The 27,084-nt window shown below is 39.8% G+C and overlaps 1 protein-coding gene across 3 annotated transcripts in view; it reads right to left on the bottom strand.

The window, feature by feature from the left end:
* Window positions 1-27,084, bottom strand: part of ehbp1 (EH domain binding protein 1) — a 144,033-nt gene that overhangs the window by 79,538 nt on the left and 37,411 nt on the right. For all 3 annotated transcript variants that reach the window (XM_053509610.1, XM_053509611.1, XM_053509612.1), the window contains exons 6-10: window positions 23,557-23,738; window positions 19,989-20,128; window positions 16,494-16,619; window positions 15,843-16,092; window positions 13,000-13,231 (exon numbers count right to left, since the gene is read on the bottom strand). In XM_053509610.1, the coding sequence (XP_053365585.1) occupies window positions 13,000-13,231; window positions 15,843-16,092; window positions 16,494-16,619; window positions 19,989-20,128; window positions 23,557-23,738 (930 nt within the window). The remainder of the gene's footprint in view (window positions 1-12,999; window positions 13,232-15,842; window positions 16,093-16,493; window positions 16,620-19,988; window positions 20,129-23,556; window positions 23,739-27,084) is intronic.

Raw genomic sequence — 27,084 nt, 5'->3', positions numbered from 1 at the left:
CAGCAATCAAAACCTAATCTGTTTAAAACAAACAAACAAAGCAGGAGATTAACAATCAGTCCTGATAATAAACACACTTAATGACCATGGAACTAGTGAAAAAGTCAGTGTGTGTGTGTGTGTGTGTGTGTGTGTGTGTGTGTGTGTGTGTAAGAGGGAGGGAGGGAGAGAGAGAGGGAGAATATCTAGGGAGATAAAAAATATGAAATATAAATGCAATTAGAATGAGAAAAGTAGAAAAAGCAATAAAGGAAGTAGGAAACAGAAAGCAAGAGAAAAAGAGCGCAAACACAAGTGTAAGGAACAAAGAGACAAACTGGCGAAAAAGAAGACGAGGAAAAGAGAGAGATGGACACACATGGAAAAATAGAAATAAAAACACAAGAAGCAAAAGAGACAAAACCGAAAGAGAGAAACAGAATAGCATGTGAGGGAAAGAGAAAAAAACAATAGAAAGCAACAGAGTGTGTGTGAGGGAGAGAATGGTAGAAAAAAAGACCAAAAATGAAGAGTGAGACACAAAAATAAGAAGGTGCACAACAGTATTAAAAGATGGAATTATGGAAAGCAAGACAGAGAGAGAGGGAGAGAGAGAAAGATAAATATGCAGATAAAATAAAAAATAAAATGAAAGAACAAATTAGAAAGTAGAAAAAGAAAGTAAGAGAAGGCAAAAGGATGTAAAAGACAGAAAGAAAGAAGAAAGAGCAAGCAGAAGTGAGGCACTAAGAGGACAAACTGGGCGGAAGAGATGTGCGAGAGAGAAAGAAAGAGGGATGGATGCATATGGGAAAAATTTAAATAAAAATTCAATGAGAGACAAAGAAAGCACAAAGACAGAAAAGCATGTGAGAGAGAGAGTAGAAGTGAAAAACAGAGAAAAAAATAAAAAAATTAGGAAAAACAAGAGGGAGAGAGAGAAAGAGCGTCTTAACTTAAGTGCCTTTTTATTTTCAACATTCACGGCATGTCCACCTTATTGACACATAAATTTTAATAAATAAATGAATACTTAGATAAATAAGTAGAATCAATACATTAAAAGAAAGCAATTTTACCTTATACATGAGTGAGTTTTAGTTAAGTAAAACAATAATAAAAAAAGGTAAATATGATGGACTAGATATGTCCTAGACTATATGACTAGACTAAATATGAAGCGTAGTTAACATGTAAAATAAGAAAATAAATAAAATCCTAAAGTGAAAGAGAGAGATAGAGAGAGAATGATGGGTGTGATAAAAGCCTAAAAAAAGAAAAAGGAAAAAAGTAAGAGAGACAAACATGAGGAGAGATTGTAAACCAATGCAATAAGAAAGAGAAAGGTGGAAATGGAGATTAAAGGAGTGTGGGATCAAGAGAGAAGACGATACACAGGCGAGAGATGGAGAGATGTTAAGGAAAGGTGTGTGTGTGTCTCCAGTCACTGTCGGATTGCTGTCCGAGGCGGCGTGGATTCATTAACAGATCAGACGTCTGATAAGTGGAAGCAATTAAAATGAAAATAATTACAAAGTCACCCTTTTTAATGTGTGTGTTGTGTTGTGTGTGCTGTGGTCTGATCAAAAAGTGGCCCTCGTCGATAGAATGGTCAAGGAGTGTGAAATCTCGATCAATCAAGACAAGACGTCGCATAATCCTGAGAATAAAAGTAAAGGAGGCGGTTAGACACACTCTGACTGGTAAGTAGACAAACCCATGCCCAAACACACAGGGCTGTAAGAGCTGCAAGAAGTGTGTATTATAGACACAACAGGGATATTTACACAACACACTACACAATCAGGTGACTCATTTCTGATATCTATTCCCATACAAACACTAGAATATTACCTGCATGTGTATGAAGAAAACAGAGGAGTAATTACATCTCTAAATGCATCTCTATGGGGTTTTTATTGATACCCCTAGTGAGAATGTGTTTTTAAAAATACACACACACACACACACAGGATAAAAGGTCAAGAAGTGTGGAGAGCAAAAACACTCTAAGCACTTAAATACAAGAGATGGTGAAGGTCAGATACTCAGCAGTGACAGAGATAGTCTGAGTGACTTCTGAGAGAGGTGGTTGACATTAATGAGGGAGACAGAGAAGTGTTTAAAAAAAAAACTTGAACTGAAGGATGCACCACTCACGCAAAGACTCACAAAGCAAAAAACTACAATCAACAGCTTTTAAACATTCACAAGCAACAATTATAGGGCCAGGGGTAGCTCAGTGGTTAAGGTATTGGACTACGGTTCGGAAGATCCCAGGTTCAAACCCTTGTGAGGCCCTTAACCCTCAACTGCTCGGATGTATAACGAGATAAAAATGTAAGTCGCTCTGACTAAAAGCGTCTGCCTAAATGTAAATGTAAGTATTTACGGTTCTAATATACTACAACACTCCAACTTGGTCTGACACTATAACACTAGGTGTGTCCATGATGTTGTTCAGGTGGAATTTAATTGCACATTCAAAAGCGTGTTTTATAAATAGTACCACGCCATCTGTCAAACTGAAGTTTATGGAAACTGCATGGAATGAAGGTGTGTAATTGCATTTATTAAGTAGATTTCAATTGCACCCTCGTACTTTAAGTGTGTATTTAAAAATGTATGGTGAATTTTGAGACAAACGAATTAAATTTATAATTTATAATTTTTTTTATAATATAAGGCCGTTTTCCATTTAAAATTTAAAGAAGCATACCTTCTCTTCCCGTGTTCTGACTGCAATGAAATAAAGCCTATATGTTACCTCGAGCTTGGCCAGATATACCTGTGAAAACCCCAATTAAAATGCATTCAGTAGTTTTTACATAATGCGTGCAAAAACAGACTTTTTAAAAAAATTTCAAAAGCCATCTTGATGTGTTCTATCACTCATCTTAGGTTTCGCCAAATAATTTTTTTGGCGAATATCTTCAAACATGCCAACTTTACAGTTTCTTTATATGTATACTGTAAATTACACACGGATTTAATTAGTGTTTATGATTTTGCAGATACTGTATATGTTTTTAAACATGTATACAGTGGTTCGCAAAAAACACAATAACATTAAAAAAGTTATTTTCATAAAGTTAAAATCTACACATAAAGCAGAATATTTTGACGCTTTATGTTTAAATCTCAAAAATTAGGGCTTACAGCTCAAAAAAAGAAAAGAAAAATCCGGAATCTCAAAATAATAGTATTTTAGTTTAAGTAAACTATTCTCAGTCTACAACACATGGGGAAGACTACACAACACAAGGAGTGTAAGCCAGAGAAGCTGCTATATTGAAGAAAATTCACGGAAAGTTGCCTGGAAGGGAAGTGTTGTAAAAAAAGATGCGTAGCCAACAAATATGACCGCATCCTTACAAAGATGGTCAAGCAAAGCCAATTCAAGACCCCGAGTAGAGCTTTACAAGAAGTGGAGTGGAGTGGAGTAAGGTCAGGTGCGGTGAAGTCATCGCATCAAGCGCCACCGCATGTAGAGATCTTAAATATGCGACTTCGGCTGCATTTCTAGAATTAAGCCACACCTGAACCAGAAACAACATCAGAAAATCCTTATATGTCTAAGGGGAAAAAAAATAACTGGATCGTTGCTCATTGGTCCAAAGTCCTATTTTTAGATGAAAGGTCATTTTGCATTTTATTTATATTAATGTCACAGAGTCTAGAGGAAATGTGGAGAGGCAAAGAATCCAATTTTCGTCAAGTTCAACGCCATGCCATCTGCTGGTGCTGGTTCACTGTGTCCAAAGTCAGCACAGGCATCTACCAGAGGATTTTAGAGCATTTCATGTATCCGTCTGCAGACAAGCTGTATGGAGATGCTGATTTCCTCTTCCAGCAGGACTTGGCACCTGCCCACAGTGTCAAAACTACCACTAACTGGTTTGCTGATTGTGATGTTACTGTGCTTGATTGACCAGCCACCTTGCCTGACCTGAACATTTTATCAAGAGGAAGAAGAAACGATACAGGTGAGCTTAAAGGCTGCTATTAAAGCATCCTGGTCTTCAATGATGCCTCACCAGTGCCACAGGTTGATCTTGTCTCATTGATGCAGTAATTTGTAATAAATGAGCCCTGACAAAAGTGCTGAGTGCATTTATGTAATGTAAACGATTTCAAATTAAAAATTGTATTGTTGGAATAAAAAGATGAAAGGATTTTAACACACTAGAAAGAAAATTGCACTAAGAACATGAATAAACTAAAGATAGAATTGAATTAAAAGAGAAATGTAACATTGAAAAAATATAACTGATAGAAAATATTAAAATAATTTTAAATACTTTTTTCAAGATATTTTTGATTTTAATGAGCAGTAGGCTGTAATCTTCAAAATGAAACCAACAACAATTACATAACCTGTAATGAATCGAAAAGATATGGGAGTTTCAACTTAATATTTTTAAGGTACATTGCACATGCCCAGCATAGACATTATTAATAATTATTATTATTAAAAAATATTAACATGAAATAAACATAATTAAAAATATATATTTAGATTAGTTATAACTTAGCAACTACGTTAATGTTACATTAACTTAGGACACAAGACTTGCGCATTTGTGTTCAACATATCAGAAAACCTGCAAGAGACAGAAACCAAGAAGGCAGAATTAAGGCAGGAAGCTGAAGTTAAACAGTTTATACACAATTTTCCTGAAATAATATTAAAACTCAATAATACATTGAGTAAAATTGAGGTACGCAATCCTAGGTAAGCTTTGCTTTGCCATGTGAAATGAAGTAAAGCTTATCCACGCACTACTGGCCCATTAAAGACAGCCGAGTTGAAAATTATACTTTATAAATAAATATATAAATACTGGACGGTATTACCAACGTGTACCAATATTTTAGAAATTGTTTTTTCTTACCGGGGCAACATTTCACCATTCCATGTCACAACACAATATTGCTCAATGAACTGAAGCAAAGCCTGGGAATGTAGTTAAATTGCGTGTGTGCGTGTGTGTGTGTGGTTATCGATCACTAGGGTTGAGGGTTGCCCGTGCTGAAGCCAGTTTAAGGCCACACACCTGTGAGAGAGGATCAGCAGAGATTAATCTAGAGTTACTCTCTCACTCACCAAACCTTATTCTCTCTCTCACACACACACACACACTCGAATTTCTTTATCTCCGACTAGCTATTCAAACGAACCTCACTCTTCAATTCTCATCAGCGCTTTTACACACAGTTACTTTTTATTGATTATTTAAACTAACCGCATGCACGCACACGCGCGCACACACACACACGCACGCACACTGGTCTCTAACCTGAAAATGATCTTCTCTGCCACAGATCTACTTTTAAGAGATTACACTAAGATGTGTTTGCATTTCTCCAAACACACCTCGTCTCTGTGCGGTATGAAGGTAATCCTCGGCCAATGAGACTTACCAAAGAGAGATTACTACTATAAGTGCTTTGTAGTACACGTGTGTGTGTGTGTGTGAGTTGGGGGGGGTACTGAATATGGGCAATGGAACACTCCTCATGAACCACACACACACACACACACACACACACACACACATTTGTGTGTGGTGGCATGGCTTAAAGCACTTGAGCTGTCACTCTTCACCACATGCCCACACACACACACACACACACACACACCTGGTGCACCTGTGAGAGTGCCAGTCAAGGTGACGTTGGCACTTTATTGGCGTGGCTGAACGAGCAGCACTAAGCCCTCTCCTCTAACCGAAAAAGGTGAAAAAGGGGGCCAGCCAAAGACGCAGGAACCGAATCGTCCCGCCCGGAGACTTGTGATGCGACACCCTGACACACAGTGAGGACATTATGGTAAGGACTCTCTCTCCATAACAGGAGTAACCCAGGACAGTAACGAACTCAGGAGGTCAGAGCTGATGAAGCTTTTATATGCCAAATGCAGTACATAAAGGATAAAACATAACAGGGCTGTTATAGGGTCACAAAAAGCGATTGACATTTACAGAACACATCAAGCACAGTGCGGTGATGAGAATCTTATCCGCAGTAAAATATTTGACTGGAGCAAATGGTGACTCAGAGCCCACTGCAGTCATTTCTGTAAACATTCAGCGAGTGGAACGCCTAATCTTTGAAAAATCGCGGCCAACTTGCAGAAGAGATGCATCTGTCATTGTGAACTGTACACACGATTATTCACCAAACTCCCAGAACTCAGGCTGGGAGTTGTTGTCACACAACTGTGTCCCTGTACAGTACTGACCCGCTTCAAGCCATTTCCACATATGTTCCTGGGAGGCCAGCGTTGGGATAAGTGCATTAGTGTAGATGGGGATTATATAGAGAAATAAATGGAAGTTTTACCCTCACTGTATTTTGTTATTCTACGTAATCAATAGCCCCGGGTTGACCCGAACGCCCTTCGTATTTTTTCTTACACTGCAACTCAAACTAATGTAGTTTTATAATAAAATGGATGCAGCAAAAATCAGTAAGCTTTAGTTATAAATACATTATGAACAGCAACAACTCGTCTTGGTATCTAGTGACATCACAGATCCTCGAAGATGTCCTTCCCAAGTCCCAGGTCGGCCAGGTCGTGGCTCTGTTAATGTTGTCTCCTTGTTGTTGTTTTTTTACTATAATATCTGTTATACCATTAGTAAGAGGGATTTCCAGACTTCTAAGCTATTTGTATTTGGGAACATCCTTTGGAAATATCACTTCTAGGCATGAGAATTACAGACAGGCCCATTCCCATCTGAAACAGTAGTTATAATAACAGCAGTGCATTTTTGTGCATACATTTCATCACAAAACTGTGTGTCTATTTACTTTATTTATTACCTTGAGTTTTTATTTATAGTTCTAAACAAGTGATGTGGAACTTGAACTGGAGCTGCTTTAAAACCGTCACTCTCTCACCAGCCTCTCTTACAATTAATAAAGCAACCAGAAAGTGCAAACTCAATACAATCCTGATACGATCACTGACACTTGAGACTCTTTCCCAAAGTACACAAACATCACCCTATTAATGAACACACCTGCTTTCTGACTGGTTTATACTAAGCATCCCTAAGTTATTAAATATTATACAATATATAAATGTATGTGACGTGCATTCATATAAGCCTTGAAGCTAAAAACTACTGTCAGGAAGGATGATACATAAAATAAACTGATAAACATAAAACCAATGAGAATCGAGGATCTGACAGCGCTGTGGTATAAAGCGCATTTTCTGATTGCCTGACAATGTTTCAGAACAATATTTGTAAACCAGAAAATAAAGAAACACCAAAAATTTAATTTAATTAAATTAAAGCAGAACTGTGGCTCATCCTTTAGGATGTTTGGTAAAACCTTATGGCAATTTTTTTTTAAACAAAAGATAAACAAATCACTCCCTAAATATTTGTTCCTTTAACTACAGTTACTGCATTTTTATAGTATTTTTTAAATTGAATGCAACATTCACTTTCATTATTTTAAAAGGCATCCTTGCTCTACAGGAGCTGTTAGAACTTCTGTACTGTAAACTTTAGCTAAGGATGCTGCAGGATCAGCTCCAGTAGTTATGAGGACTATCACACTTGCTTCTTTAATTTTTTTGGTTTGCAAAACTCAGCAGACTTCATTCAGTTTTTTTTTTTCATGTTAATGCAAGAAGTCTATTCTTGCATTAACATGCTGCTCTTTTCCTTCATACAAATGTTTTTCTGTAACATTTGATTTTATACTAATGTTCAGAAATCATTAATATTTTTTTTAACAAAAACAATGCTGTCAATAAACTACAAAATTAAATATCGATAATATTAGAGAAAGTTAACTTCCCCATTCTTTTCTTTTCTCATGTTTAATGCCGGCTCACAAAACCAAGTGGAAGTCTACTTCCACCTACAGTACTGTATCATACATAGCAAACATAACATGAATGCTGGCCAGCATGGGAGTGGCAAGGGGGAAGTAATCAAATCAATCACGCAATCTGGGCAAATCAATCACGCAAAAAATGAAAATGGCTCAAGACCATTGCGCAGTATTGTATTGTATTGTATGTCCAAACCGGTCAGGACAAAAGTGAAATTTAATATTTGAATGACATTCCGGAATATTTAATCCATCCATTAACTAAACTGGATGATTCTAATTAGCACAACTCTTTAGCCAGATAGGCGAGAACTTATTCGTTGACATCATCTGTTTTGTGCATAAGGAGAACAATAATACATGGCATATTTTGTCGTACATTTACATTTAGGCATTTGGCAGACGCTCTTATCCAGAGCGACTTAGATTTTTATCTCATTACACATCTGAGCAGTTGAGGGTTAAGGGCCTCGCTCAAGGGCCCAACAGTGGCAACTTGGTGGTTGTGAGGTTTGAACCTGGGATCTTCCGAACCGTAGTCCAATGCCTTAACCACTGAGCTACCCCTGACCCCGGTCTTAATACTTTTGGTCTCCACTGTAGATTTTCACAGTTTAGTTGATGTTAGAAATCTGTGTTGAATACAAGAGTCGGAATGATGAAAGTCTGTAGACAGCGGACATTGTGCAAACTGAATTTTCAGTTTGAGTGTTTTTAGTTGTTGTTGTTTTTTTTTTCAATTAAATGACTTGCTATTTTTTTAATTCCTCAACTGTCCATAAGTAATGAAAAGTTTCAGTCCTTTAATGTGCCAGAATCACATTTTAAAAAATCAGTGGAGGTGAATCTGGGTCGATGCTGAGAGACGCCTCACTCTCTGCCATTCTAAGAGCACAAATAGCCCTCACACACACACACACACACACACACACACACTAGAAAAACAGCTCAAACTTCATTTTTATATCTCATCGAATGGACAGATTCCAAAGATAAGAACTCAAAGACCCTCTCTCTCTAAAAGAAGCCATATGAGAGAGAAGACCTCCAGACCTCCTGTCTAAGTCTTATAAGCATCTCAGATTCTCAGCAGAATTGGTGCGCTGTCAGAGAGCGATGGATCGAAGAAGGAGGAGAGAGAAGCGGAGAAGTGGAGGGGGTGTCCAGGACTTCGCTCTCTTTTTCTGGGGATTATTCTGATAGAGTTTCACGGATTATGGGGCCGTTTTTTTTTTCTTTTCTTTTTTTCGGGGGGTCTTACTGCCCCACTGATGCTCCTGCACCGAGCCGAAGACAGAGTGGTACTGTTCAAGTCCCATAACAGAGAAACACACACGGAGTTTGAAAAAAAGAATCTGAGACCAGCAGGTAAAACAAGGTATTCAGGAATGTATCATATAAAAAAATAAAAATAAATTTACAGTGAAACCGAGTAACGCGGTTTGCGAGAGTTCTGCAAGACGAGCAAAGATTATTGACAAATTTTGGAAATGGACAAGTCTTGGTTTACGAGTATTGAGAATCATGTACAGTACCACGCATGCGCTTCTTGTTTTGACGCAGAGCGTCACGTGATCACAACTGAGCCAACGGTTTTTCTCTCTCTTGCTCTCTCTTGTTTCCCCTGCTGGGTCTTGGTGCGCGTCTCTAACTGGTATAATCAACATCCGTGCATGCGTGTACTGTTTACTATAACACTGTGACCATGTGTGTGTAAAAACATTTTATTTTGTGTCTGTATGCGTGTGTGTACAGCGTGCATGTAAAGAAAAAGCAAGTCTCATTAGAGAGGTTAAGGATCTATTTTCTCTCTGTATCAAGGCTCAGCCTGCTCTTTGTGTCTGTGTGTGCGCCCCCTACACACACAAACCCCTCCTACTTTCACCTTCACAGACACACACTCTCTCTCTCTGCTCTGTTCAGTTTCTAAACACACATTACGCATTTATAAAGTGAGTAACCTGTGTGTCAGATTTTGAATGACGTCATTTTATTTAGGCCTTTGATTCATTTTAGTAGCTTCAGAAGCAACATGTATCTTTTGGAAAGAGAGAGAGAGAGAGAGAGAGAGAGAGAGAGAGAGAGAGAGAGTCACACATACAGTATGCGCAGTACAATACTGAAACAAAAAGATGAACATTACCTTGATATTGTCCATAAGTTTATATCTACATGAATACATAAAAAAAACGAACACACTATTTGCATGTTGGTGTACCAAAGTATGCGCAATGTGAGTGTTGTGTGAAGTGTGTGCGCAACCCTCGCTGTAGACAGTGTTTATATCGTTCATGCAGATTCTCAACCTGGATTGCTGGAACAAAAGATTGCTGCTGCAGACTACTGCAAAAGGAGAGGATTTGCTGGCGTAATGCAGGAACAGTTCTTGGAGGATCTTCACAGAAGATCGGGGGGAATGGGGCGGGTATGGTAAGGAATTGTTCTGCTGCCGTTTTTCAAACTCAGGGCCCCCGTTCACAACCACTTCCGTATGAGCAAAAAATAATCCTAAAAACTATGAATTCTGTTTTCTCTGTAGAGAGATCCCATTTCCAACAACAACTGCACAAAAAGAACTTGCTTTTAACTACTGGGAACGTGTACGGCTGGAGCTTTGCCCCATCATCAAATGAATATGCGCGGGTTTCCGTACTGTATACTTTGGTGCATACTGTATGCGACACAAATAAGATGAGACGGAAGCATGAGAACTTACAACCTGAGACAGAAAAAAAGAAGGACAAAAAGTAGGAAAGACAGATTTACAGAGGAAAAAAAGAGAGACAAAAGCAGATGAAGAACCAGACAAAGAGCCAGAGCCAAAAATAGACAGAGAGATAGTCAGTGTATCTCAGGGTCTGTTTGTCTTGAATTCCTCAGAGAGACAAAGAGACAGAGAGAGACCGAGAAAAAGAGAAAGAGCACGGATGAAAGTGACACTGACAAGTTTTTTACATCTTCTGAAGTTTTGAGATCTTAGTCTTCAGCCTGACAGAACTGTGTGTGTGTGATATCATATGCAGATCTAGCAGACTGCGAAGGCTTTTCCTTTAGATTAACACCCAGAACACACTGGAACTTATGGAGCATGAACAGCTGCAAATCCCTCCATCAAGGCAGCATAGAAACAGATGGAGAGAGCGAGAGAGAGAGAGAGAGAGAGAGAGAGAGCGAGAGAGAATAGTGTTCAGAAGGGGTGAAACCGAGCCAGCAGGAAACATGACGCAGAATGAAAAACGAAGAGAGACGAGGAAGAGAATAGAGGTGAACACGCCGTCTGGTGAATCAGAGCATCTCTCTCTCTCTCTCTCTCTCCAAGAAGTCATTTTTTTATCCTTCATTCATTTACATTAATCCCTGGTGCCATCCTTTCCTCTTAGGAAACCTCAAAGAAAAGACAAAAGACTTCCTGCACATATTAAAGTTCTGACAGAAACAAAGTGATTTAAAGAGTAAGTGAAACTCTATGGAAGCTTGTCCACTTCCCATACCTTATAAAGACACAGCACGCGCACACTTGCACATACACACACTTGAGTGACCGCTCCCTTACTGGTTTGCCTAACACACAATAATAATTTCTACAAAAATAAATGAATCTAACTTGCAGGTAAAGTGCTTTGGTATGTGAAGAATAAAATAATAAACTTTGAATTGGCAGTAACAACCGTCAAACCCATCGATGATCACCTTCCTATAACAACATACGCAGGAATATTTGACTTCTTATCCATGAACGACCGTTAGTATGTAGAAAGTAACACACTAAATGGTATAAATAATGCTGCTTTGTATTAAGGGTGCGCAAAATCTTGCCCTCCCCTTGTATTGTCAGGTTTAGGATTAGACTAATGGATACAGTGACTGGGGTCAAGTTTAGGCCTGAATACAGTACAGTGCTGGTAAGAGTCAGGCTTAGAGTTAGACTCGGGTACGTTGCAAGTAACGTCAGGTTAAGGAAGAGACTAACTGGTATGTTTCAGGTTAGAGTTTGGTTTAGGATTAGACTAACTGGTGTGGTGATGGTTAGGGTCAGCTTTAGGATTAGACTAACTGGTACAGTATGGTAATGGTTAGGGTCAGGGTTTAGAAAGAGACTAGCTGGTACAGTGCTAGTTAGGAACGGGTTAAGGAAGATATTAGACTAACCGGTAGTGATAATAGAGTCACGTTTAGTATTAGACTAACGGGTATGCTGATGGTTAAGGTAAGGCTTAGGATTAAACCAACTGGTATGATGCAGGTTAGAGTTAGAATTAGATTAACTGGTACTGGTGCTGGTTAAGGTCACATTTAGGATTTAAATTTAGATTAGTCTGTAATTAAACTCAAAGAGACAGTAAAGTGAAGTTTCCCTCCTCCTGGTAGTTGTGTATTTCCCCAATTGTGTGTGTATATGTGTGTGTCAGCAGAGAAGGTGTGTGTGTGTGTGTTGTACGGATGAGCGCGTGTGTGTTCCTGCTCACAGGCCAATGCTTTTGGGTAATTAAATGTGTTTAAGTTTGGGCCAGGCCTCCGTCGCGGACACACACACGCACGAGTGCTGCTCTCTGATAAACCTCGGCCATAATTAAATACAGACCACATTAATGCACAGACACACACACACGCACGCACACAGGGAGCTGTAAATAAAACACACACACACACACACACACACACACACACACACACACACACACACACACTCTCGGTGGGAAGCTGCCCGTAGTTAAGCCCTGCCCTGATCACTGGTGCTTGTTCTTATTTGCAAACGTGGGCACCGTCTCACCCAGTACACCCTACGCCCTGGGCCCTCGCTCTATCCCTCGCTCCCTCCCTCCTCAGGCGCAGCTCGAGCACGGAGCAGCTTAATTACAGGCACCAAAGCATTGAGCGAGCAGACTCATCACGCATGCATAAGGAGCATAATGCATGCCTGTATTCAAATGGCGTATGCAAACGACAGGCGCACAACAGCAGGATGGAGGGAAGAAGGAATGGACAGACATGTGGGCAGTGGGGTGAATGAAAAAAGAGAGAGAGAGAGAGAGAATGGGGACAAAAAGAGGAAGGAAAAGAAAAATGGTGCAACAGCTAAGAAATAAGGGGCACAGCACTGAGGTCCTACTGGGACGTGATGTTTTTTGGGAGAGAGGTGCAGAAACGAGGAAGACTCTTTACCTTTGGTGAGGAAGAGGCCAGCTCTCTCAGCCCTAATGCAGGGCACGTAAAGGGCACCTTGTCAGGCACAGCTGGTTTGGGGTCACAGGGCGGTGCAGGGCAGGCGGGGGTCACTACTGAAGGGGCAGGAGGAGGCAGAGGAGCACGACGTTTGGTGTTCTTCCCTGCAAACGTGCTTTCTGTGATGGATTGATCCGGAATGCCCGAGTTGGGCTCGTAGAACGGGTTTGATCTTAGAAGAAAACCAGAGAGAGAGAAAGAGAGAGTTAACATGCTTTAGGATCAACACACAGGAACACAACTAATCAAACCAACTTCCCCCACACGATTACAGATCCATCATTACTGCTGTTTTTTTAGACCAAAATACCTACAATGTGTAGCACTGCCAAGCGCTGCGTAATTACTTCAGTCACTCCTCAGTAGATACTGAGAATTTTGTAAGCTGTGTGTTGGGAAACTTAAAAAAAAAATTTTCCCCAATTACATTTAGGCATTTGGCAGACGCTCTTATCCAGAGCGACTTACATTTTTATCTCATTACACATCTGAGCAGTTGAGGGTTAAGGGCCTCGCTCAAGGGCCCAACAGTGGCAACTTGATGGTTGTGGGGTTTGAACCTGGAAACTTCCGAACCGTAGTCCAATGCCTTAACCACTGAGCTACCCCTGGCCCAGGGGTAATTACAAAAATCGTAATTATAAATCTTCCTTTATAAATCATGTACGCCAAAAAGTTCATTCTTACACACTTATTTATTTTCTACATTACAAAGCAATGCTGAAATAATCTCCTTTGAACAGCAGATATGTTGAGGTGTATATCTGCTACTTCTGCTCTGTAAATCCTCCTGGTGGTTAATTAGTGATTTCTGAGGCTGGAAGGTTTTCGTGAGAGCCTAGGGTAAGGGTTAACCCTCGCACATAACAGCTAATCGGCACGATAGTTTACCGTGTATACACAGACTATACAGAAAACAAAGAAATGACGGCAAAATACCTTACAAACTTCCACAATCGTCACCGAACAAAACCGCAAAAACGTGCATGGCTTACTTCAAAAAGATTGTGACGTTCACCATGAAAACTGAACAATAAATTAAATCGAAATGTTGAGTAGAAGCGCAGGTATGGCAGTTACTGTATGTGTCAGATGTTGGTCAGCTTATTTTTTAGCTTTAACCTTTTAACTATCTCTACAAACTCTTTACCCGCCAACAACTATTATATTATATTACTATTATATTATATTACAGTCATAAAAATATAAATTTTACATACGGTATATAAAAGAATACGTTTTAAACACTTTTTATTTTTTCCTGTTCACTGACATTACTGTACGTTTCGTTATTTTACTGTGTTATAACGCTATTGCTTTAATTTGATAAAATGGGTTCAACCCAAATAACCACAAATTAAATTTTCTTTTTTTCCATCACTTTTGTTTGTTTGTGTCTGGGTGTGTTTAAGAGGAGCATCAGAGTTGTGTAAGTCCATAAAACGCTCCTCTGAGTTCCAGAGCAGCCAGGTGTTCCAGAGGTCACACCTTGTGACCTCCGACCCCTGACCCCGGTGATGCACTCACTGACAGGCAGACATGCGTGGCATCAATATACGCTGCTGTTCGAGGAGCCATCACTCAGCGCACACGCAAGCACAATGGAGAGAAAGCTATTCGGTTGAAAGACAAGGTTAGAGACACAGCTCAGGCTGGGAACGAGAACGAGAGAGAGAGACAGACAGAGAGGGGATTGAAAAAGAGAGAAAACAGCAATGGACGTATTTTATGTCTATTTAAATGTGGATGAAAAGCCACATGAGTGTAAGCTATTTAAATGTGGATGATGTCACATGAGCGTAAGCAGGAAAAACGTACACTTTCACTCTCTCTGGGCATCATGGGTTTTAATGATGGGTTGGACAAATTATATGAGAGACAGAGGGAGATGAGAAACAAAGACATCAATGGCGGCCGGGATATGCCACCAACAGCAGCTGCCTTGTTCTCCTGAAAACACTTTGCTCACTGCTTTCTCATACTCGTACTCTCACGTATACATACTCACCATATTCATTCCACTCATTCTTTTACTGTGACGTCATATCAGAATTTTGTGTGGAACGTCTGTGCCCCTAGAGTTACAGGATAAAGACACCGAAACCCTGACCTGGATGAAGGAGGAGGAATAGAGGAAGGGATGGATGGATGGATGGATGAAGGGATTGTTAGAGGCAAAGAGGAAACGGAGCGTGGGAGAAAAAAATGAATGAAGGGAGGCATCAGGGTGAGGTAGAATGAAAAAGAAGAAAAGAAAAATAAATAAACAAAAGGAGACTGAATACTGAAGGGAATTAAAGGAAGTTTAGTGTAAGGAAATGACAGAAAAGTGCATTAAAAGGGAACATGGAAGGTTAGAGAACTGAAAGGACAACAAAAGCAATGCACGTGAAAAGTAGAGAGGGTTGATTTAGAACAGAACAGACATGTTGGCTTTTTATCCTTCACTCAGGTAGTTGTTTTCTTCAGGTAGTTATTTCATTCCATCCACACTGTCTGTCCTACACACCCCCCCTTGCGCTGTCTGTCCACCCAGTGTCTGACCCCACGCACCCAGTGTCTGACCCCACGCACCCAGTGTCTTACCCCACGCACCCAGTGTCTTACCCCACGCACCCAGTGTCTTACCCCACGCACCCAGTGTCTTACCCCACGCACCCAGTGTCTTACCCCACGCACCCAGTGTCTTACCCCATGCCTCTCACAAACACAATCTCACTTTCACACACACAGACACACACAACCCCGTCCTAATCCACCCCCACCGCCTCTCTCCCACTCACTCGTCCAGCTCCTCGCCCTCTTCCGTCTTGCTGCTGTCTGCGTACAGGTATTTGCTCATGTCCACAGGACGTGGGATCTTTCTGGTGCTGCCTTTTGGGGGTAAGATCTCTGGCTCCGGTTCATCAAACGGGTTCTTGTACTCGGGTTGCTCTGGACCTGGCTCCGGTTCCGGCTCGTCGAAAGGATTCAGTGGATTTGTGGAGTCGTCGTCTTTTAACGTGGACTCCAGGGGGGGTACTGGGACTGATTCTGGGCAGAAGATACACAAGCAAGAGAAGGGAATTAAACAGTGAACCAAGTCTGTGTGTTTGTGTGTGTGTGTGTGTGTGTGTGTGTGTGCCTGCATTTGCAAATGTACATAGGGCGTTTGTACTGAAATAACATACAGCAGCCATTTACATAATGGAGCTGTGATTTTATTATTATGTTATTTAACACTTAGAGTTCACTTACTAGCACCATTTTGGTAGCTCCCTAGTATTTTTCTAGTCATTAAAATAGTCTGACATGAAGACGAAACTGAAATATATTGTTATTCTGATGACACACAGCTCTGATACAAATAACTTCCATTATTTAGGCTAATTGTTTTTGAGACAAGTGATTTGTTGAGCTGAGGGTCATGGAGGAGGTTGAAGGTCATGCCGTACCCTCCTCATCAGGGTCACCGAACGGGTTGAGGTCCTCGGGGTCGTCGCGCTCTTCGAAAGGGTTGGAGCTGGTGAAGGTTTGGTCCTGATCATCATCCTCCATAAAGTTCAGCTTATTGATCAACTCTGGGCAAAGCAAACAGGTATGAGGAGAACCAGACACGAGACACACTGACACGTATATGCACATCTTGATACTGTATTGCTGAAATTCAGGAATGTGCAAATGCTAACAGACAATACGCAAATAAAAAAATCTTATGGTACACCGATAAAGCAATAATGTATTTAAAAAAAAAGGAAAAAACAAGCACAAAATGAATGCAGAAAAAAATAAACCATAAATAATGAATTGCGTTTTGAAGTGAACCACTTTTGAGTGTCCATAAACATGAAGTAAACACAAAGGAAGGTGTTAATTTACAACAATTACAATAATCACAATCAAAAATCTAATTCTTGGGAAAGATATAACTTGTACCTAAAGCAGACATTCACAGGAAAGTTTTAAAAGGGAGACCTTAGTATAAAAATAAAAAACACAAGCATTGGACACAGGTAAATGTATTTTTTTTTTCTTTTACAACAGCTATCTAGATCTGAAATTAAAGAGATCAAAGCTTTAAATATGTTTTATATTGTACAGGCTATAATAAAACACCTGTATATTATAAAATACGTGGCGTGAGGCATTGGGCCGGTGAAGGAGGCCTGGTTCACTACAAACTGCAGAAAAACAAAAAAAACTCAACCCGGAGATTGACTGTGGCAAAAAAAAATAAAAGGGATGAAATGAAAAAGGCATTTCAAAAAGAAACTCAACCTAAAATCACTTCACATGTTTTTGAACGGCGTCAGACACGACGAACAGCACCATGATGCGAAACAAGGGCAAAGGTGGAGGAGGGGGAGCGATTGTGGACAGGAAGGAGTGAGTAGAGAAAGGAAGAGAAGTTAAAGCTATAAGCTGAAGACCTGCAGGAGAACAGGCTCCTCTGAGGGCGTGCTTTGGGCCTTCATCTGCGTCCCCATCTATACTGCTGAGGGCATTTAACTGCCTGACTATCTCTGAAAAAACAGAGCGGCCAGAGCCGGGCAACCACAAAACACGTCAATAGACTTTCATTCTCTCTCTCACTCTCTCACATACACACAGACACTGCACAATAAATACTAAAACAATTATCCTGACAATATTCGCTCAATATTGATTTTACTGCATTGCATCATCGATTAATCATCATGATAATAAATTGAAATTAAATATCAATTGTGCAAAATTGTCCAAATCCTTTGTAGAGAAACAAATGAACACATACACAACACCTGCTGACACAGTCACACAGTATGTTTACTCACTGTGTTGATAAATTACAGTTTAATTTACGAAGTAGATATACACTGAGTCTAAAATACATGATGTGTTAATTCTGATTTATCATCTAAATCAACACCTCAAACTCACTTTCAAATACGCTATGGTTCCTCTTTTAGAGAAACGTGTCTAACAGAAGCACATAACCTAACTTCAATACCAAACTGGTTGAGGTATTAGTGTTACGTTATAAAGAGAAAGATAAAACATTTTCTATAAGGAAATGTTTACTGAACATTGGATGGACGGAGTCTTCAGCGTTAGTGCTTTGTAACACTCTGAGGTAAAGCTGTAGTGTAAAGTTTTATATTAAAAAAAAGTCTCGTCTTTATTGCAAAGTGAGGAAATGACTATTTACAGCATAGCTGTCATGTGTTGGCATGGACAAAATTTTCCCAAATAAGAATAAATATAGCACTGTGTTACTCTCTTATCTGTTTATTTTTATGGCCTGCTTATTTAACCTCAGTATTACATATTATGAAAATATGCATGGAAAGTTATTACTATTTATCACTTTGTCATAAATACGATTGCACATCAACTGCATTTCACTTTATTTCAATTACTAGCATTATTCTTTTTTATTGTAATTATAATTATTTCTCGTGACTTACATGCTTTTTTAGATATTCTTTATATCTATCTATACATATAATAAAATTATAAAGTTGGCCTGTCTGTACACAAAAATTATTTTGGGGACGTAAGATGAGTAATAAAACATTTTTAAAAAAATAAATAAAAATACTAAAATTTTCAATGAGATTTTCACAGGTGTATTTGGCCGAGCTTGAGGTAACATACAGGGTTTATTTTATTACAGTCGGCCCACGGGAAGAGAAGATATGCTACTATAAAATATAAATAGAAAACGCTCTTATAACATAAAATAATAATTATTTAAAATAAAATATAAGATAAAAATATAATCTATCTATCGTCAAATGTACAACATGGTGGTGTTATTATATAAAATAATATAAAATACACATCTGGACCTTCTGCTATAGGAGATGATAACTTTAACTGAACAAACTGTAATATAGCATAAAGCAAGATGAGGACTGAACTTTTCACTGAAAGTCTCCTGCGTGCAATTAACATGTGAAGAAAAACTCATGCGAGCAGTCAGGAAAAAAGGGAAACAGGAAAAACACACACACAGGCACGCACGCGCGTGTGCGCGCCAAGACACATACAGAAGGGCTCGGAATGTGCGAGTTATCCTAATCGTTTTTAATCCATATCGCAGTCTGTCCATTGGAAGAACACATGGTTCGAATCGTATCGTGGTTTTTGGATGCAGATAAAATAATTTTTACTTTTTTTTTTTTTTTTACTAAATTAGGATTTTGCTTTCCATTTACTGATCATAGATAACTCCTGATCACAGAGTGAGGAACTCTTGTCTATCGTCTTAAATAAAATCTAAAAATAAAACATTCAATGGTTGATCAATGGTTAAAGTGCAATGTGAAGAATCATGATACTATTTTGTGTTCAGTGGAAGAAGCTACTGACGGACAATAACGAATAAAATAATAATAATAATAACAATAATAGGGCTACTTAATTATGCTAGCATTTTTTTATTGTGTTAAAGTGTTTAATTTACCTTAAACAATTTCAACAAAAAAAAGTCACTTGAGTTGAGTCGAATGAGAAAATTGTGAGAATTAAAAAAACAACAACACAAAAAAAAACTTTCCTTGATGTTTTTTAGACAAAAATTAAATTAAACTTTAAAGCATAATATGTTGCAAGTTAAATGAATAAGGAAACATTTACTGATGCTTTGGAGTAATCGATGAGCTCTGTGGGCGTGGCCTAAACTTCTAATGCGCGCACACATGCGATACATTAGCTTGGTTAACCTTCACTTCCTGATGTACGTGTCCCACTGTAGCATTAACACTAGTCACACACTGTGCATTAAACTGGATTATGACATGAATTAGTTGTTTGTACGTGTATTGTGGGCGGATCTTTGAAAAAATCAAACACAGACACACACGAGTCCTGTAAAAAAATAAAATAAAATAATTATCCACTAACCAATATGTGCAAGCTACTAAGAACCTGAACTTTTACAGTTACCCCTGTCTCCTCTCTCTCACCTGTGATTTTGGCAGCCTTCTCCTCCTGGTTGACCCGGTTCTCCTCATCCTCCTCGTTCTCCTCCTCAAAGTCGTCCAGGTTGCCGATGTCGGCCTGCTTCATGCTCATCAGACTAGCCAGACTCTGCATGTCTTCATCTCTAATGGAGAAAGGGTAAACAAGTCATACAGTCAGTCAGAGAGCAGGTGAAACACACACACACACACACACACACACACACACACACAAGTTATGCTGGGAAGCGATAAGAGAAATGTAAAAGAAAAGGAAAAGACATTGGTAAAGAGAAACGCTGACAGATACAGAGAAAAAAAGAAACAAATATGGACAAAGTGACAGACAGAGAGAGAGAGCGACAAGGAGAAATACTGTGACAAACAGGGAGACAAAAATAGGATACAAAGCATGGAGAGAAAGAGAGATTTAATTGATGTGAGAGCGCGATAGAGAGAGAGAGGGAGATAGAGGGAGACAAAGAGGCTGAGAGAAGGTGATTAGGACAGAGAGAAACAGAATGATACACAACAGCGACAGAGACAGAGAGAAATCGTTTTAAACTGTTTGCACATGCTGATGTTGCAGAGAGCTCAATGCCTTACAGAGGAGACACAAAAAGTCTGTCCTCTAACATGGTGGTCTCCAAACTTTTTTGCACTACGGACCAGTTTTATGTAAGACATAGTTTTCAACTGACAGGCCATCACATGCTCATAACAAAGCATAATAAAGTGCATAATAAATATAACACCATAACGCAGCAATTAATGTGAGCCAAAATCACATGTTACGATGTACAGACGGAAGCGAATGGGAGACGATCTGATCATTTTTCAAAATAAAACACCCTGCAGACTCTGACAGTCAATTACATGAAAATAAAAACAAATATAGATATTTTTTATTCATTAATTCTGCTTAAGGCGCTTAAGGGAAGAACAAATTAAAGGAAATGCAAAGGAAAAGGTATCTGAGAAACAAGTGAGTTAACGTCATTGGCAAGGATAGCTTGTTTTCATTGTGTTTATGTAAAAAGAAGTAAAAAGAGAAAGAACAATAACAAAGAAAGAAAAAGCTGTAATTCCAACTTGAGGCTATGATGTGCATGTGTGAGATCAACATACCAGTAGCTTTGTGAGGGGAAAAAGGAGAGAGAAGCAACGGCATGAACACATGGTCCTGTCTGAGTTTTCACCACTGGAGATAAAACCACAGGATTATCACCGACTCTCCCTCTCTCTCTCTCTCTCTCTGTATCTTATTCTCATTTCCGACCCCACGTCCCTGCTCCCTCTTTCTCCATCACCCCTTCACGAATGTGCTCCAACCTTTCTTTTGCTCGTCCCCGGAGCTTATTTGAACGTATGTAATGGAGTTTATTTGTGTCCCCGTGACATCATTCCGGCAGGTTAAGAGGGGTTACGTGCACAAAAAAACGTGCCTGAGCCGATAACACAAAAGAACCGAGCACGTTTTATATATATATAAATATATGCCTCTAACACACACTTTCTTTAGACGTAGTGTGTGTATATGGAGGGGTGTTATTGCTGAGAAAATATACAGACGGGGGAGGAAAAAAAAAGAAGGATATTTTGTCCAGGTGAGAGATATTTACACTTTCAGGGCCAGTGGCTGGGAATATTCCATCTCTGTGCTGTTTGTTGTGATCGCCGTGACATGAATGTCAAACAGAGAGCGGGAAGAGAAAAGAAAAAAAAGAGGCGTCAAGAATATCTGCCTCTCGAATATCCTTTCATTTCTGAACCGTATTCAGGGGATGGAGAGAATCCAGGGTGCGTGTTGCATCAGATTCTCTTCTCAACACGTGGCAGGGATTAATCTGACCAACGCTGCTAACGTAGACACAGTAACCGATGCAGGAGGAGGCGTTCAGGTCGTTACGTTACTGATAGAAAGACAAATGACGTGCTCTTATTTCCTCTAAATCCTGATATAAAAGTCACTTTGTAGGTTTATAATGAATAACATTCATCTATTTAAACACTTTGTCAGCTCTCAAGTTGTGCAGTTAAAAATAAATAAATAAACAAACAAACATCCTGTAATTAGTTCTGTTAGGGGAAAAACACCTTGTTGACATTAATGCTCCTGAAGGAGTTCTCTGTACCATCCGTGGTGAGCAGGAAAGCATCTCAGAACAGGTAACATGGCCTACAACATCAGGAGACTGCATCAGGTTCCTCTGCTATCAATTAAAAACAGAGATCTAAGGCTATGGCATAAAGAAGAACACAAAAACTGGACAGATTCTTCTTCTTCTTCTTCTTCTCTGTCTTTCTTTCAGGGGTTGCACAGAAAATCATCTGCCTCCATCTAACCCTAACCTCCCCCATCCTCTTCTCTCCTTCATCTCCTCTCTCACTACATTCATAAATCTCCTCTTTGGTCTTCCTCTAGACATCCTGCCTGTCAGTTCCAACCCCAGCATCCTTCCTCGTCACACCCAGAGAGAAAATGTGATGTTTCTAGCTTAAGAAAAAAAAAAAGAGAGACCTGGACTCTACCTCGTCATTTGTCTTTACTGTTTATCTTTGTTAACTTAATCATCTCTAAACAGGACAAAGTTTTGCAAAAGACTAAAACACAGCAGTTCTCTCATATGAGGACGCTCAAGAAAACACACAAGTGTACTCTGACAAGCCTTAATATTATGACCACTGGCAGATGAAGTAAACCCAACATTAATCACCAGCTATAGACCAGTAAACTGGTGACAAGATCGTTGGAACCCAAGGGGACTCTGGGGACTAAAGGACAGTTCGTCTAGTCTGATCCCACAGAAAAGCCAATGCAGCACAAATCCCCAAAAACAGTCCATGATATAAAGGCGTCAGAACACCAAACGAGCATCCATGGGATGTGCCAGGCAAACGAGTGCGATCCATGGAGCCCTCATTCCACCACCCACAGCATCCAAAGGAATTTGCAGGTAATGTCCTTGTGCCAGACACCCCAGGACAGCCCAGGACAGTGTCCCTGCTGGGGCCAGAGCTGTCCCCGATGGCACAAGGGGAACCCAAAACCCAGGTGGTTTTCACGTTATGGCATGTATGTATACAGTGTAGTTGGGAGAAAATGTAACATGCTCAAGAGATTTAAGGAACAACACAATTATTGGCTTAAGGTGATCTGAACACATCACAGAGAATAAACATACATAAGCATAAATAGTCATTCAGGACAGAAGCTACAGATCTGTGAGAGAGAGACAGAGAGTCAGTAGAAAAAGAAACAAATGAAAAGTGATAAATTTGGAATTCTGGGAATGTTAGGAATGTCACATGAACGCACTCTCATTAGTGAAACAAGGGCCTGTGAGGGAGGATGAAGAGAAAAAGAATGAGAGAGAGAAAGTCTGAGAATGCAAAGAGAGAAAAGATAATGCTGAGAATAACTTGTGGGAGCGGATGGATGACGTTGTTGTATTCGATCACTTCTGTAAATAAAAAAAAATTAAGAAGAAGTGCACCAAAGAGTGAGTTTCAAAGAAATAAACTGAAAGTAGATGGAGTAATTAGGGAAAAGTGGGGGGGGCGGGACACTCACGTGGCTTTGCCCTCTCGCAGAAAGATGCAGGAGAGTGAGAACTGCAGCGTGGCCGCCACAACCTTCTTGGAGAGAGGCTTGAACTTGAGCTTGACGTCGGTCTGCGTGGGCATGGGGCTCGCGTACTGCTTCATGTTGATGCTGCTGGTGGCCAGGGCTTTCCTTCGACCTGACGGAGACTCCTGAAACAGACAGAGAGAGAGAGCGAGAAAGAAAGAGTGTGAGAAAACCATGAACACTAACTGAATAAAGAATAAATGTAAGAATTGTACACAACTGAACTGATGGTGTTGTATGAAACACACCAACGATTTCACCAACATTACGAGCAAACATAGACCCAAAAGGGGGTGGAGCTTAAAGATTTGAGCAAACAACATTAGCCAACGTTTCCCTCATATTGCCTAGGTTATGTCACATGATCAAGATTTAGAATTTAAGCTCCGCCTTGCCGATCGAAGACACACAGCGGTACGCCAAACTGTTATTACAGAAAACTAAACAGCAGAGAGGAGCGCTTGACCCAATGCACGATGCGAGAACCTTCACTTGACTCACATGACCACACACACAAAATGCAGTTTAAACACTTTCTCTCTTTCCTGAATATATTTTCTAAGCAGGAAGCTTGATGTTATTTCCCCACAAACCTATCTTGTATGTAAAACTGAATGACCTGCATCAAGAAACAAAAACAAACAAACAAAAACTGTTAGGAGAATATTTGGATAATTAGCTGGTGTGTGTACTGTCTCTGTATCCAGGACGTGGGAGCAGCTCGGTGGTCAATGGCGCCCCCTGTAGATTGAAAAGCAGCTCAGGAAGAAACGCAGGAACACCGGAGATACAGTAAAGTGTTAAACAGTGATGGTTAATTAGTTAATAAAATCAATCAACTGAACGGTCTCTCTCTCTCTGAGTCTCTTTCCGTGACATTCCCTCATTCGGTCTCTCTCCGTGTCTCTTGCTCACTCTCTCTCTGTCACTTATTCTTTCTTCCTCAAGCCCCCCCACCCCCACACACAGTTCCTCTCTTGCTCACATATACTATCTTTTTCTCTCTTGCACATTGTACTCTCACACACACACACTGTGTCTCTCTTGCTCACACACTTTCCCCCTGTTGTTCATACTCTATACTCCTCCCACTCACTCACTTCCTCACTGTCTCTGACATACTTGGTTTCAGTCTCTCCCTCTCTTGTACACACTTTCCTAATGCCCCCCCACACACATACTCACTCTTCATCTCTCTTAGACACACTCTACCTTACACACTCTGCCACTCACTGAGAGATGCATCAGCTGCAATCTGTTGCCAGAATGAGGCGCGATCAGGGAAACGGTTTCAGCACCACACCACCCGCCTGACACACACACACACACACACACACACACACACACACACACACACACACACCAGCAGCGGAGTAAAGAGATGTGTCTGGCTATCTCTCCTTTCTGGCACTTTAAATCCAAAATCTTGTTCTGAAGACGGGACGTTTTTCAACATGGAATAAACATCCTGTTTCACAAAGTTACACAACAACAAAAGGTACAGAAGCCTCAACAAACAGTACTCTCTGAACAAGAAATCCAGATTTCTAAACTGGTATATATGCCCCGCCCACTTCCCCTAAATAACGACCCCATTCCATAGTGGATCATAACTGATTCTTATCTCTGGTTGATGATCCAAAAATCAACAGTACACATGTGCAGCTAAGCGCATACACAATAAACATTAACACATAAGTATAACCGAATACAAATAATGATCAATTAAAAAGAAAAAAAAAAAAACAGAAATAAAACATGCGTATCACACCATGTTACTGGCGATTATTTTCATAAAACCATTGATGTTGAACAACTAGTCATTCCCGTTTATGTATTTACCTGACTAACAGTGCACTCGATGAGAATGTTTGTATTGCATAATATTTCTCTGCAGAAAACAAAGACAACAGAAGTATTATTATTATTACAGTATTATTATTATTATTATTATTATTATTACAAATACAGTTTGTTGGTATTGCCCAGATGGGACAGTTTAATAAAGAAAAATGTACATCTTGTAAAGAAGTATTAATAACTAATTGATTATCAATTGATACTGTGTTCAACTATCCATTAGAAGGAACAAAAAAAAAATTGTAAAAACAAACTGAATAATGTTCTTTTTAGCACTACTACCTCGATGTCTTGCTTAGTGCACAGACTCATGTAAAAGTCTAAATCACATGAAGAGAAAGAACTGCGTCACTGGAAATTACTTTAATAACACATGCAGCTATGTAAATTTGATGCAATTTGATAAAATCCGATCTCGGCTCAAACGTTGCTCAGCTCTCATGGGCCATCTTCAAAATAAATATTAAATAACTAAATGTCTAGTCGGTAAAGGATGAGGACATGATCCAGAGACACCGCCTCCTCCCCTTTCTCCTCCTCTTCTTCTTCCTCATCCTTCTTAAGAATGCAGATCCCACTCGCACAGATCAATGTGATCACAGATACATATTCCAGACTCGGTGTGTGCACATAAAGGGCGGATGGAGAGAATCTCAGATAGGAATCTCACCAGCGGCTGTGTGTGTGTGTGTGTGTAAACGCTGTGTGTATAGATATGCATCTGTCAGATAGGTGGTTGTGTGTGTAGTTGTATTCCCATAGGTAAAGAGAGGGGTCTTATCAATGCTGTCTGAGGGAGACCGAGATGCAGACACACTGCGACACAGTTTTCTCAAAACCCACTCACACTAACCTGTTACAGCTGTATCTGTTGAACCCTGATATTCTGCATAATGATTATGGTTATAAGAATTCGGTCTCACTTATGACTGGTTAGATGCTTTACTGTGTGTGAAATGTGAGCCGACCGGAGCTCCTTCCCTAGCCAGCTTGTTCAGGAATGGAAGCTAAGTTACCCTTCACAAACTCATTACGCCACATCATGGTGGAGGTTCCACTGTTTAAATTTTCATACATAATTTTTTTTTTCTGTCACTCATCGTCTCCACCGCTTTATTCTGTGTACAGACTCACTGGGGGTCTGGAGCACATCCCAGAAGACTTGGGGCACAAAACGAGGTACATCCTGGACAGGGTGCCAATCCATTGCAGGACACGCACACATATACACACACACACACACAACGGGCAATTTGGGAACGCCAATTAGCTTATTTGGAATACCTTTGGACTGTGGGAGGAAACCGGAATACCTGGTGGAAACTGACCAAGCAGGGGAATTACATGAAAACTCATAATAGTAAAAAGTTATAGAAAAGTTCATAATAATTTGAAATGTATAAATTGTATTTACATATATTTCTTAAAAAACAAAACAAAAAAAACATCAGGTTATATTTATGGATCGTGGTTCCGCTGTCTAATATCTACCTACTTTCCATTGATGTTTCATTCAGATTGGGCCGAATTGGGTCAGACTGATCTGATTGAGGATGTTTTATTCTGATTAGCCGCTTATTCCCATTATAAGTGAAATATCGACACACCAAA

Source organism: Clarias gariepinus, chromosome 13 (genome assembly GCF_024256425.1).
Source record: "Clarias gariepinus isolate MV-2021 ecotype Netherlands chromosome 13, CGAR_prim_01v2, whole genome shotgun sequence".
NCBI classification, from domain to species: Eukaryota; Metazoa; Chordata; class Actinopteri; order Siluriformes; family Clariidae; genus Clarias; species Clarias gariepinus.
The sequence above is the reverse complement of the archived record's forward strand: the minus strand, read 5'-3'. Positions and strand labels throughout refer to the sequence as shown.